General features: G+C 36.7%; 3 protein-coding genes across 3 annotated transcripts; 1 reads left to right on the forward strand and 2 right to left on the reverse strand.

The window, feature by feature from the left end:
- Window positions 1-1,787: 1,787 nt before the first annotated feature.
- LOC124636206 (ADP-dependent glucokinase) lies at window positions 1,788-4,435 on the forward strand. The gene is made up of 3 exons (XM_047172151.1): window positions 1,788-2,303; window positions 2,539-2,984; window positions 3,169-4,435. The coding sequence occupies exons 1-3, from the start codon at window positions 1,969-1,971 to the stop codon at window positions 3,858-3,860; spliced, it is 1,473 nt and encodes a 490-aa protein (XP_047028107.1). The 5' UTR covers window positions 1,788-1,968; the 3' UTR covers window positions 3,861-4,435.
- LOC124636208 (nuclear nucleic acid-binding protein C1D-like) lies at window positions 4,425-12,629 on the reverse strand. Its single transcript, XM_047172153.1, has 3 exons — window positions 12,443-12,629; window positions 8,809-9,118; window positions 4,425-5,519 (listed from the first exon to the last, which is right to left on the reverse strand). The coding sequence occupies exons 2-3, from the start codon at window positions 9,116-9,118 to the stop codon at window positions 5,395-5,397; spliced, it is 435 nt and encodes a 144-aa protein (XP_047028109.1). The 5' UTR covers window positions 12,443-12,629; the 3' UTR covers window positions 4,425-5,394.
- Window positions 11,706-12,449, reverse strand: LOC124636207 (nuclear nucleic acid-binding protein C1D-like). Its single transcript, XM_047172152.1, has one exon. It carries the CDS (start codon window positions 12,440-12,442, stop codon window positions 12,008-12,010), a length of 435 nt encoding a protein of 144 aa, XP_047028108.1. The 5' UTR covers window positions 12,443-12,449; the 3' UTR covers window positions 11,706-12,007.
- Window positions 12,630-13,912: the final 1,283 nt, after the last annotated feature.

Genomic DNA, 13,912 nt, shown 5'->3' on the forward strand with positions numbered 1-13,912 from the left:
GAAACTTTCGGAGCGAAAAGATTTTTCTCCTTGGCGGCAGGGTGTGAGGATTTAGCGGATGCTGCGAGCGTGAATAATTACCACTAACATTCTCATATCTACCACTTTTATGAGACACACCATGCTGCCGCAAGGCGTAGGTAGGGGTAGCGAAAGCGATATAAGCTTTTTTTTTATTTCTAGCATAAACCCACTTCTATTTATTACCTACTATTAAATTAAAACGGATCAGCGATGGCTAAACAAGTAGGTAAACAGATTTGGATAAAATGATAGAATCACACAAACCATGGCTGACATGAGAACATAATATAAGTGCTTACCTACCTACATAAGTAAAATAGCCCAGAAGCTTTTTAGGGTTCCGTACCCTATCCTTTGGGTAACGTAAACGGGACCCTATTGTTTTCGCTCCTCCGTCCGTCCGTCCGTCCGTCTGTCACCAGGGGCCCGATTCTCCTGAGTTAATATTGTCAAAATCGAATAGAAATTGAATCGCAATATGATTGCAAAAACGGGACCCTATTGTTTTCGCTCCTCCGTCCGTCCCGTCCGTCTGTCACCAGGGGCCGATTCTCCTAAGTTAATATTGTCAAAATCGAATAGAAATTGAATCGCAATATGATTGCAAAAACGGGACCCTATCGTTTTCGCTCCTCCGTCCGTCCGTCCGTCCGTCTGTCACCAGGGGCCCGATTCTCCCAAGTTAATATTGTCAAAATCGAATAGAAATTGAATCGCAATATGATCGCAATAGCAGTCTTAACCTTATCGGGCATTCTGCTACTAATATAAGACCAATCGTATTCCAATGACATTCGATTGGTTTGCGATTGGTCTGCTATTTTGGTGATTTTAGTCTATAGGTACAGTCAACTTCAGGTCAGTGGTAACAGTTTTATAGGAAAATCGTACTTATTACTATTGAGTTAAGGTGCATGACAGTTACCACTGATGTGCAGTCTACTGTACGGTAGTTTGCTGTACAATCATTTTGCAATCGTAAATCATTTGCAGAAAAAAATATTCATTATTGAATGACAGAAAAGGATGAAAACTACTTATTTCAAAGAAAAAATAGCGGAATGCCACATACGCTTCAATCGTAATCGAGTCGGGATTGGATTTCAGTCGAACCGAGTCGAACGTGAATCGTATGTCGCTTAAGTAAAATTAGGAGAATCGGGCCCCTGGCTGTATCTCATAAACAGTGTTGGTTAGAGTTGAAATTTTCACAGATGATATATTTCTGTTGCCGCTTTAACCGATCGTCCGACTCGCACTTGGCCGGTTTTTTTTCTACTTACCCTTCCCGATCCTGAAAACATCAAAGTACTGTAAATAAAATCTAACTAAGAATAAATCTGAAATATATAAAACTTGGGTCAGTAGGTCGGGGGCGGATCTCAGGGTTCCCTTCTGCACTTGTCATATGGGTTTTGCAAAGAAAATTATAGATCAAGATGATGCTATATTTCTACTGAGTATAATCAACGAAAGACAAGTTATTAAAACCACGGGGAAAATATTTCTGCCGAGTTTTCGTTGAACGTTTGCAAAATTATCTCTCTTGTTTTTTTGAATGTTGCCAGCGCAGTGGCGTTCGGAAATGCCACAAAAGCATTCCAGTGATCATTCAAAACTTACAGGAATTTATATTTTTTGATATGATACGTTAGGTACAAAATTAAAAACCTGCAAATTTTCAATTTTTCAACATTATCGCTTTGTGCTGTCATTGTCGTAACAACAAATGTCATACGATCGATGGCCAAGTGTCAATAATTTGTCATTGTCATTCAACGTCATCCTGGGGTCGAACTTTTATATTAATTATTTAGATCGGTAATCATACTAAATACATAAATGCCTGTACTAAAACGATGAGGTGACGTGGATCTCAATAAAACTAATCACTTATGCATTCCAATCAGTAAGTTACATACATAAACATAATATATTTGTACGATGGCTGGTGTTCCGGTGAAGTTTGGTTCGATATTGTCGTTTTGTTTCGTGCTGTACGCTGTTTATTACCGCAAAAATGACATAGGCGACGTGAGGCTATCTCCTGTGAAGGAGCATCTGCTATTTCTGGAGAGTGAGAACAAGGTTGGCGCGGGGATACGACAGCCGAAAGTCGCGCTTGGCTATGGCGCGTGTCACGATCTGTTCGTCAACGCCACTTCGTTACTGAACTACAAAGACCTGAAAGGAAGCCCTGAACATTTCAATGAGATCTCAAACAAGGAGGAGTTCCTCAAAAGTTTCGCGTATTTCTTCAAACATGGCGCTGCTGCCGAGTGAGTTATCTGTTATTTAAATGACCATTAAAATGTATGTTTAACATTTGGTACACTTAGCATTGATAAGAATTGCAAACAAGGCTACATGTTAATGTGTAATAACTACTCTAATTTAGCCACTAAAGTAACTATAATTAGGTTTAATTTTCTTATAAAATTGTTTTCTACTTGACCTTCCTAGAACCATAAACATTTTTCACATTAATACTTAAACCTTTTTTCTCAATTTCAGGCGCTTCGTCTCCAATGGAAAGCTGTATGATGAACTCATTGAACAGGCTTTAAAACTGCCCGACTCAAGATGGGCTATTGGAGGCAATGCCCCACTTATGGCTAAACGGTTCTACATAGAAGGGTGGAAAGTGCTATTTGCAGCCAAAATGAGCAAGAAACTAAAGAAATACATTCCTAAAGATATCCAGATTGTTGGAGGAGAGGACAATGAGGTTGTGAAAGATGATGTGCATATGATTCTGGAGTACAAGGCTGATGAGGAGTTTGGGACCCTGAAGGCACCCAGAGCAAATAGATACATAGTACATAATGATGAGAACAACCCCCTCCTCAGCTCTCTGGAGAAGTTTGATGAACACTTGCCGGGCTTCAGCCCACACTTACTAGTCATTAGTGGACTGCAGATGATGGATAACTATCCTTTTAAAGTTGGAGATGGTAAAGGTATGTCATACACTAACCTATATATTTTTTCCTTTAACTGTTTAGTAATGAAGAAAGAAAGATACAGCCAACTTTAATGTTTTGATTATAATAACATGTTATCTTAAATAGTTACTAATTCAGATAGGAATTATTGCTTGTTTACAAGCAGATAAAAATAATCATTTGTTTATATTGATTACAGACTTAAGAGCTGAGAGACTGGACTTAGTTAAGAAACAAATACTATCACAGCCACTGACTACACTGGCTCACTTCGAAATGGCGAGTTATGTGGACTTGGAGCTCCTGAAGCACCTCACTACCAAAATATTGCCATTTGTAGACTCAGTTGGAATGAATGAACAAGAATTAACAAATTTATACAGTGTACTAGAATATGGTGAAGTCAGTATCGTAGCTGACTCCAACCCAAGAGTAGCAACAGCCTTAGATCAAATGAGAAAAACGTTTTTATTGATAAGACGCCAAAACGAACGATACCAGAGCAAACGTAAGTTAACACGTATCCATGTACATACTCTTGCTTATCAGGCAATAATGACTGTTAAAAACTCTGACTGGAAGAGAACTGAGGCAGCCGCAGCAAAGGCATCATTGACAGCTCACAGATATGTATGTAACAGCCAAGATATTCTCTTGGATAAAACTAAGCTGTTGCTTGATGACAGTTTCTCAACTACCACAGACAATGATAACACCAGCAGAGTGTTCTTTGAGCCCACAAAACCAGTATCTTGTTGGGACGAAGAGGTGGATGGTGAGAAGGTTGATATCTGTGTGGCCCCTGTACTTATATGCACTGAAGCTCAGCTCACAGCTGGTGCTGGAGACAATATCTCTGCAGCTGGACTTGTACTGCAGGTTGAGAAATAAACTTGCCACATTCAAAAAATTGTCTCCTGAATTTTGTTCATTGACAACATTTTATTCATTCCATTTATGTATGTATTTGGTGCAATCTATCAGGATGATCTTTTACTGAATATACATGTTTTATCAAGTAATAATAATTATGAGTAGGAATTAATGAGTTATTTATTAATAATAAAATATTTTATGAATCTATTAATTTATTCAATGGACAGAAGTACAAGAAGACTGGTGGATATTTATTTTAATATGTATAATTGTTGCTTGTGAATTGTATTTGGTTTTGCAATATGTACTGAACTTATGTTTCTTTTTTTTCTTGCTATATTTTTTATTATTTGATCTTGATGTGAGCACAAGAACAAAGATTTCTTACCTTTTGTAAACCATTCCATTGCAAAGCTAGATATAATATTTACTTATCGCATTTTTTAAATTCAACTTGATGTTAAATGTGCTGTTTCTTGTAATAATTAATTACTATTAGAATTAATAATTTTTGCAACATTCCTAAATTTGACTTTGACTATTTTGAATATCTGGATGTTAATTGTTTGAATAAAATTCTTTTATACAAATTGTTTTTATTTATTAAATACTTATGTACATAATTTGTATAAATTGTTAGTTGTGAAATGAGTATTTAATAAGATCTAGAAAAAATCTTAACAGCTTATCTAAATAGTACACAACTAAAAACAGGGAATTTATACACTCATTCAACAGATCTCTTCAAATCATCATGTATGCTTGAAAATTAAACTAACAAAAAAAGAAAAATCTAGTTTGCTTAAACTAGCCTGCCTGGCTGAAGTTCAATCTATACAGTCACTGGAAGATAGTAAGATCTGCAAGTTAATTTAAGCAAAGCGATTTTGCAAAAATATGGGGGTAAAATAATTCAATTTAACTCTTGTTCTAAAACTTAAGAGTTAATAATTTTTCTAGAAAATTTATATACTTGAAGGTCTTGTTATCTTCCAGTGACATACACACCAAGATTCAGGCTATAATACTAATTATACACATTTTTTTGGTTTTATTCAACTTTTACCTTTTTTTATTCTTAATTTAAAAACAAAACAAAATACCTTAAGGCCCCTGTAATCACCCCTGCTACCTATGAGCCACTGCCTGCGTGGACCATGGAAGTGTCACCTGGCTTTGGTACAGGCAACAAAACAATCCAAGAAAACTATTAACTTAAATAAAACAACAATTTGGTCAGTGTGTTCACACAATGCTTACATACTAGGGTAGGCAACTTTTTGACTAAATACTAAATCAAAATGTGGGGAATGTAACACTAGAAACATATTGGCAATCTAGAATAACATTACAGCTAAATACTTATCTACTAATTGGAGGTGGAACTGGAACTCATTTGATTATCTTCATGGTGAATATGTCTGGTGAGTGATGATGAAGTAATGACTGAGTGGATGTGTAATATTGATGTACAGAGAGCTTCATGTTTATATTCTCATAGAACCTGATTTCAGTCTTAAATGATTTTGGATTACTTATAGAATTGTATTCATTCATCATTATCAGAGAATTTGATCTTCTTATTAGGTGGTCTTGCTGTAGCTTTATATGGATCATACAACCCACTCTTGATAAACCTCTTTGCCGCTTCTACGTCCACGACTGGCCGCTTTTAGACATGTGTAAGTGATGCGAGTAATGCATTACGCGTAATATTACCCGACCGCGTAGAGTAATATCACACATTACTCGACTAAATTAAGCATCACACATCACACTAAACATTACGCGGTCGCGCAGCTCTCGACATCACTTATGACTTGTGCGATGAATGAAATGAATGCAGAGCGCACGGCGTTCGGTCGGGCAGGCTCGTGTGACGTGTCACACGAGCCTGCCCGACCGAACGCCCGTCGGCGTTCTATTCGGCTATGTTCGGTTTATTTCGTAAGTTCCGATCCGAACATGGCGTGCGCGACTTGAATTTCGCTCGGTCAGGTGGTTTAACATTTTATTTAGGACTCTATTGTAATTTGCAAAAGGTTTACATTTTCTTGACACCACCCGTTGTATCGTTTTACAATGTATGGACTATGTACTCCATTTCTACTGTACTGTCTTTTTCTTTCAAATTTCGGTTATTTTCGATATTTTTAGTTAGTTTATTTGTTTGCTTACGCGGTCAAGGTCGTGTCATTATTTAAATACAGTCGACTCTCGATAATTGTATCTCTGAAGTGTGATAGGTGATAGTGATTGCAATCAATATAGGTAACTGTGTGTGTGTAGATAGTATTGGACTGTGAACATTCTGAACACTAAATGTGCTAAACTGTAAATAAGGACAATAAGTTAGTAAAATTGTAAATATACCTGTAATTAGAAACATTTTAGCTTTTAGACTTTCGTTTTTGCAAGTTCGTCGTGTAGGTAGGTACATTTTATTAGTGATTATGGCGAGTAAGAGAAAATTTAGCCCTCTCTGGAATCACTTCGATGAAGTTGTACCCAGCAAAAAGGCGAAATGCGGCTATTGTTCCCGTATATTGGCAGTTTCGTCCAGCTCGATAGGAAGTCTAAGCCGGCACATGAAATCTATTCACCCCACGATCCAAATAAATAGCAGCAGACAACCGGCAACGGTTACAACATTTGAAACTGAACCACATGTTTCGCATAGCGTTATGGAGCATGTTCAACAGGTACCTTCATGCAGTACACAAGCTGAGACAGCCACTGATTTATTGGTAAGCCATAGGCAGATTCAGCAGGGACCTACAATGGCAGATTATCTTCAAACGAAAAAATCTCTGCCTAGAAGCCGAATTCAGCAGCTGGACGAACAGTTAGTTCGGATGATAGCAAAAGGCTACCACGCCCTTCGCATGGTCGACGAAGTTGAGTTTAGGAAGTTTGTCGAAATGTTGAATCCCGGCTACACACTACCGACTCGGAAGACTCTGTCAGAGAGCATTCTTCCTAAAGTGTATGCAAAAGTTCTGGAAAAAGTTAAAGAACAGATAGCAAAAGCTGCAGCTATTTGTATAACCACAGACGCCTGGACATCCTCTGTGCAAGATGGTTATGTTGCTATCACTGCCCATTTTATTGATACGGACACCCACAAGTTATGCACAGTAATGATCGGGTGCATAGAGTTTGAGGAGAGACACACCAGCCTTAATCTCAAAAGTTTCTTAGAAACAAAATTTGAAGAATGGAACATACGTCAGTACGTGAATGTGATCGTCAGCGACAATGCAGCAAATATTTTAAGTGCTGTACGACTAGGCGGCTGGCGCTCTTTGTCTTGTTATGCGCACACTATTAATTTAGTAGTGCAGTCTAGTTTGGACGCCATATCTGACACTATGCGTAGGGTTAAAGATGTCATTGAATATTTTCACCGCAGCGCTCCTGCAAAAAAAAAATTGGCCGAGATACAAGAACAAATGAATATTTCGCCCCTAAAACTCAAACAAGACGTCGTTACTCGCTGGAATTCCACGTATGATGCCCTACAAAGAATAATAAAAATAAAGGAAGCCCTTATCGCCACTCTCGCAATAATGCGTCCAGATATCAGTTTACCGCAGGACGACTGGCTGACCATTGAAAAGGCGACAGAACTTTTAAAAATTTTTTACGAAATAACGGTTGAGATTAGTGGTGAAATGTATGTTTCTGCCTCAAAATACATAGTATTTTGTAAAATTATTAACCGGGCTCTAAACAAATACGTTCCCGAGTGCAATGAAAAAATTCAGCAGATGCATAATAATCTGAAAGTTCAGATGCAGCAACGGTTTGGAGAAGTCGAAAATAATACGCTTCTTTGCGAGGCGACCATATTAGACCCGCGTTTTAAAAAAAGCGGATTTAGTAACTTTCGTAATTTTGAAAGAGCTGCTTCAACTTTGAAATTAAGAATTGGCTCAGATCGCACCCAGGTTTTGCAGGAATCTGTTGAAGAAGTACCGGTTCCTCAGCCGAAAACTGGATCTATTTGGGATGAGTTCGATGAAGAAATTTCCGCTCATATTCCCCAAAATCCGACTGCAGCCGGTATTGTGGAGTTCGATAAGTACATGGAGGAACCGCTTATTAAAAGAACGGAAAATCCACTGCTGTGGTGGAAAGATCGGAAGTGCGTGTATCCGCGCTTATATAAATATATGCTGAAACGCCTAAACATCACAGCCACATCAGTACCGTGCGAGCGTGTCTTCTCCAAAGCTGGCTTAATATTGAATGAGAGACGGACACGACTCAAAACAAAAAAACTGTCAGAATTGATATTTATTAGCTGTAATTAAATATTTTACAGCTTTATGTGTGTATAATATAAAAATAGATACTGTATATTATGTATATATTTTATATTAATGTATGTAGGTATGTACATAAATGTATAATAATTCTGATGAATATAAATATAAAGATATTTAATGTGTATATAGTAGGTAGGTATATATAGTATATTTAGTATGTATATAAAAAAATGCAATCATTGTACATAAAGTTGATTTTTAAATACGCCTATATTCATGGGATATTTCATTACACTTTCATAGTTATTTTTAATCCATGAATATTGCCAGTCCTAAGCCTGGAAAAACCGTTAGTAATTTGTAAGGTTTAAGTATGAAGGGAAATCAACTTTGTTAAATTTCGTAAAATACGGCGCGACGGGTGGTAGCTTAGTGCTCATTACTTTTCATTCATGTCATCATGATGTTGAACATCACTATGAAACATCATATCGCTCACTGTTAAGTGTTATGTTCTATTACACCTAAACATTGTATTACATTAGAACATGCGCGACAGTGTGCTATCGCATGGCGCCACATCACGCGTGATGTTTGAAGTGATGGTAAACTGTAATATTACTCGGCACGAAATGTAATGACATATCACATTACTTCGTGTTGCACTGTTTTGCGCATGTCTAGCCGCTTTTCTCGATCCTTTACTTCTTGCCATTTCAGCATCACAGCTTTTATTCTTTGGAGTTCATCTTTGATCGGGTGTTTCGTCGGGTCGATGCCTTGTATCCTCAAATGAATCCAATGAAGTGAATTCAAGGTGAACGCCAGGAATAAATCGAGTTCAATTTGTGAGGGCAGTGTCATCTTATCGTAGTGTTCTTTAAGGGGTAACAATTGGTTCAGTACCTCTTGTACTTCCATTAAATTCTCCTTGAGGCTCTCGCAGTTGTTAACGAAGTCTTTATCCTTCGCTAATTCGCCGTATTTCAAGTCCCAATCCATGTTCGCAGCTTTCTGTTCTTTTATAGCCACAGCTATTATTATTTTGCTCTGGATTACGATAACTAGCTTCACAGCTGTTCACTGTTCACTCACAGCACTGTTGACCATAGACACAGCTGTTGACTGGGTGTTTTTTTTTATGTAAGTAAATGCCACAGATTAATACATGTAGAAGTAGAAAGCTACAGATGTGACCTAGATGTATATATCTATTAAACTATGAAGACAGTAGTGAGAAATTATTTATTTAATGTAAGCGTTTATAACAAATTAATTAAACAAATAGAATTGTGTTGGTGGGAAGTTTGTTCCACAATTTTTCTTCCCAGCAGAAATACCGGATGTGGTGATGGGGGCGTTTTTGGGGCTGTCTTTTGTAAACCTGACCTTTAAAAAATGCAGATTTTCAGGCTTCTTTGAATAAAAGAATTTTATCTTTTGTCTATCTTTCTAGCAAGCTTTGAAACATTCCTACAAATTGACTTTGACTATTTTCAATATCTGGATGTTGATATCATCATCTCCCGAGCCTTTTACCAACTGAGGTTGGCTTGCAATCTAAGTTTGGATGCGGCTGAGTACCAGTGTTTTACAAGAAGCAGCTGCCTATCTAACCTGCAGTCTAATGTACCATCTGAAACACAGTCATGAGTGTCTAAGATATACTTAGAAAGTACATACAAACTCAGAGCTCAACCATAATATATGTATTTTTAAACAAGACCTATTTGTGTTCACAAAAGATCTGGATGTTAATAGTTTGAATAAAATCCATTTATGATACAAAATAGTTTTTATTTATTAAAAACTTATGTACATGTATATACATATTGATTGTGTACTAAGAATTTCGAAAGTAAACACACATGAGTATTTAAATAAGAGCTAGGAAAAATCTTAACAGCTTATCTTAGAATATGACTAAAACAGGGAATTTATACACTCATTCAACAGATCTTTTTAAATCTTCATGAATGTTTAAAATTATGAATACAAAAACCTAGTTCACCTAACATGCAGAATACATTTTGAGAACTAGATATCTTAATAGCCTGCCTTGCTCAAGTATAATACACACAGAGATCCAGGCTATAATACTAAATTAAAGGCTATAAAAACAATTTTTTTAGGTTTTTTAATTTAATTAAACTTTTTTTTTATTCTTAATTTATTTAACAAACAATATACCTTAAATAGTTCACACAAATGACAGAAAGAAAACCTTTTTTTACTCTGATCTCCCTGCACTTGCTCAAACCAACATTTTTTAAACAAAACATACATTTCCAATTTAGCATTCAATGTTTTGTGAGTACAGGCTACACGGCAGTGTAAGAAAATAATGAACTAATTTAAATTTTAATAACACAAAAATTTGGTCAATGTGTTGACACAATGCTTAGGGTAGGCAGTTATCATGACTAAATCAAAATACCTACACATTACCTTCAATGTAACACAAGCATAGACATAATATAGTAAACAGGACTCCGCACTCTTATATACCCAAAAAACGAGCCGAGTGAAACAGTTAGTACGGAGGCCGTTTGTCCCTTTCTAATAGGGTGACTATGAGATTAAGCTATGTGAGACAAATTCGAATTTGCTAAGATTATTAAACACAGATTGGTATTGAAATTTTAACTTACGCAGTTTGTGACCTTAAAATACTAATAAAGGCTTTTAATAATTAGCGGGAATTAGCAGTATAAAAGCAGGAAGATTCGAAGTGAAGACTGCTTTTTTCTTGTATTTTTGCTTCACATATAGACTGCTGAGCCGTTTATGTCGCCTTTCTTCATTTTTTGGGAAGCTATAACAATAGTACAACAGTTTTAAAATCCACCACCCATATTTTGACTCATTACAAGAATTCATGGGTACCCTAGTTGTTTGATTTACGAAAATGTTATTATTATAGTTCGGCCATTCAGAGAATGCGTTCCTGACACGTCGCGATTGAACTGACGACGTAACTTTGCAATGGCGTTGCAGTTACGATAAAAATATTTTTGCTGGTTGTTTACCGTTTTAACAATTGAGGAGCATTAAAACAACATTATTATATCAATAATCAATGAATGTAGTTACGTCGTCAGTTCAATCGCGACGTGTCAGGAACGCATTCTCTGAATGGCCGAACTATAGCTAACCTGTGGAACGAAATATTGCAACCACCATAGGATTCACTTTTACAAGTATAAACGCAACACTTTTTCACCATTTTAATAGTTTAAATTGATTAAATACAAAAAATATAAACAAAATTTTAAATGCTGATTACGCGCCAAGAATGTTCAGGGTTACCGCAAGAAAATAAAAAAAGCAAAATAAAAATTTATGTTGTTTATGTTTTAAGAATAAATACGAATAAATTAATGTGATTGTTATTAATTTGTTGACTTACAATTGTTAAAATAAGATAAAAATATAAGTGATTCAATTGTTTTTTTGGGAAGACAAAACTGTTGATCACAACATTTATTATGCTGGCAAGGTGTTAGAAAGAGACAAACGGCCTCCGTTATAACTATCCCTCTCGGCTCGGATTTGCCTCTGTGTATTATGCAACCAATTTAGTACCTTATTGCGTTGGAATAGAGTTCATTTTCGTAAATATATATTTTGAGCGTGCACAATCTTGTTTAGTATATTACATCTATGAACACAAGTAACATATTGGCAATCTAGAATAACATTACAGCTAAATACTTATCTACTAATTGGAGGTGGAACTGGAACTCATTTGATTATCTTCATGGTGAATAATGTCTGGTGAGTGGTGATGAAGTAATGACTGACTGGATGATTGATATACTGAGAGCTTCATGTTTACTCTCATGGAACCTGATTTTCAGTCTTAAATGATTTTGGATTATAGATTTGCATTCATTCATCATTATCAGAGAATTTTATCTTCTTGTTAGGTGGTCTTGCTGTAGCTTTATATGGATCATACAACCCGCTCTTGATAAACCTCTTTGCAGCTTCTACGTCCACAACTGGCCGCTTTTCTCGATCTTTTACTTCTTGCCATTTCAACATCACAGCTTTTATTCTTTGGAGTTCATCTTTGATCGGGTGTTTCGTCGGGTCGATGCCTTGTATCCTCAAATGAATCCAATGAAGTGAATTCAAGGTGAACGCCAAGAATAAATCGAGTTCAATTTGTGAGGGCAGTGTCATCTTATCGTAGTGTTCTTTAAGGGGTAACAATTGGTCTAGTACCTCTTGTACTTCCATTAAATTCTCCTTGAGGCTCTCGCAGTTGTTAACGAAGTCTTTATCCTTCGCTAATTCGCCGTATTTCAAGTCCCAATCCATGTTTGCTGTTTTCTGTTCTTTCAGACCACTGAGATTGAGATTTTATAAATAAATTAGGTAAACACCGGATACACTGATGCAAAAGCCAGAAATATACCACGTTTTTAATCTAATCCAATTTATAACCTAAACCTTGAATATACAAATTGAAAAATGACTGACACTTTGTCTGTTATGTCAGTTGTCACTGGAACAACCGGGCAAGACGAAAATTGACTATCACCAACTATCACCATTTGGATATCCACAGATGTTGTTCCATTGAAAAATCGTAAAGCCCCCAGTACACGTTGGCCCAAGTGCGGCCAATACACGCCATCACCAATGTGTACACGGGGTATTGGTGCATGTTGGCGGACATTTGTCAAGGTTGGCGCGAATTCGGCGAGTTGTCGGTTTTTTTGGCACACATCAAAGGAATCGTGGCCCAGCTTGGCGGGTGGTGTTTACACATTCACACACATTCGGCCAATGTTTAGTTCGTCACCGACCGCTGAGGAGAGTACACTTTTGTGTTGCGTGTAAAAATATATATAGTAGTGTAGTATAATATAAATATATGTAGTAGTGAGCAAAAAAATAGCCGCAGCCTTAATTACTTCGACGTCCATCGCAAGTGGTTTGCCAGGCAGCAATGAGCCATGCGCCAATGTGTAAACACCATTTGATCGTGGCCTACATTTGTGCATTGCAAAGCTTGGCCCAACACAAGCCAATGTGTACTGGGGGCTTAAAAGATATTTTTGTGAATATTATTTGCTTAAGGCGTTAAAAAAAGTCCAGATGATTATGGATAGTTTTAGATGCCTATACGGCATAATAAGCAGTATAATAAAAAACATCTTTTGGGCAGGTTTTGGGCAGTTTACACTTTTCCCACCAGCCTATTTCATCGTCCTACTACAAGCTACAAGTCATAGTCATAATAGACCTCTTCTCATGGAGAAGTCATGACTCATACAGGTATGAATTTTAAGCAGTGCAAAAAAACGTGGTGCAGAATCATTTACAGCATTATCTGCGTCATTAATATATTTTTTATACATTTTTATCCACCCTAAAATCAGCAAAATATGGATACTATTACGCGCGCCGAGCCAGTACACTGGTTACGACTTTCGCGTTGCCACCGCCGCCGTGACTACTTTGACGACTCTGTGACCGTACAATCGGTTACAAAATAAACATCTTTCGCTATCAATAACTATTCTTTTTTGTACTAAAACACAACAAAATAAAAATATACGTATTTATGAAACTTACTTAACTATAAGTTGACAAAGTTTGCGCACTAAATAAAATTCATTCCTGTGTCATTCCGATTCTCAATGTCGACTGGTAATTTCCGACTTTTAATCGGGGTTTTCTCAAAGAAGTTTTGTTTTATGAATGACATCTAATTCATCTCAATCTCTCATTCATCAGAAGAAAGGTACTAGGCAAGAGGCTTTAAAGAAACAACACAAACAA

This window comes from Helicoverpa zea, chromosome 14 (genome assembly GCF_022581195.2).
Source record: "Helicoverpa zea isolate HzStark_Cry1AcR chromosome 14, ilHelZeax1.1, whole genome shotgun sequence".
NCBI classification, from domain to species: domain Eukaryota; kingdom Metazoa; phylum Arthropoda; class Insecta; order Lepidoptera; family Noctuidae; genus Helicoverpa; species Helicoverpa zea.

Coding starts and splice junctions, on each gene's coding strand:
- LOC124636208 (XM_047172153.1), bottom strand. CDS start 9,118: ATGGATTGGGACTTGAAATACGGCGAATTAGCGAAGGATAAAGACTTC. Junction 5,520..8,808: donor GCAAGAAGTAAAGGATCGAG/AAAAGCGGCTAG, acceptor TTACACATGTCT/AAAAGCGGCCAGTCGTGGAC.
- LOC124636206 (XM_047172151.1), top strand. CDS start 1,969: ATGGCTGGTGTTCCGGTGAAGTTTGGTTCGATATTGTCGTTTTGTTTC. Junction 2,304..2,538: donor AAACATGGCGCTGCTGCCGA/GTGAGTTATCTG, acceptor TCTCAATTTCAG/GCGCTTCGTCTCCAATGGAA. Junction 2,985..3,168: donor TAAAGTTGGAGATGGTAAAG/GTATGTCATACA, acceptor TATTGATTACAG/ACTTAAGAGCTGAGAGACTG.
- LOC124636207 (XM_047172152.1), bottom strand. CDS start 12,442: ATGGATTGGGACTTGAAATACGGCGAATTAGCGAAGGATAAAGACTTC.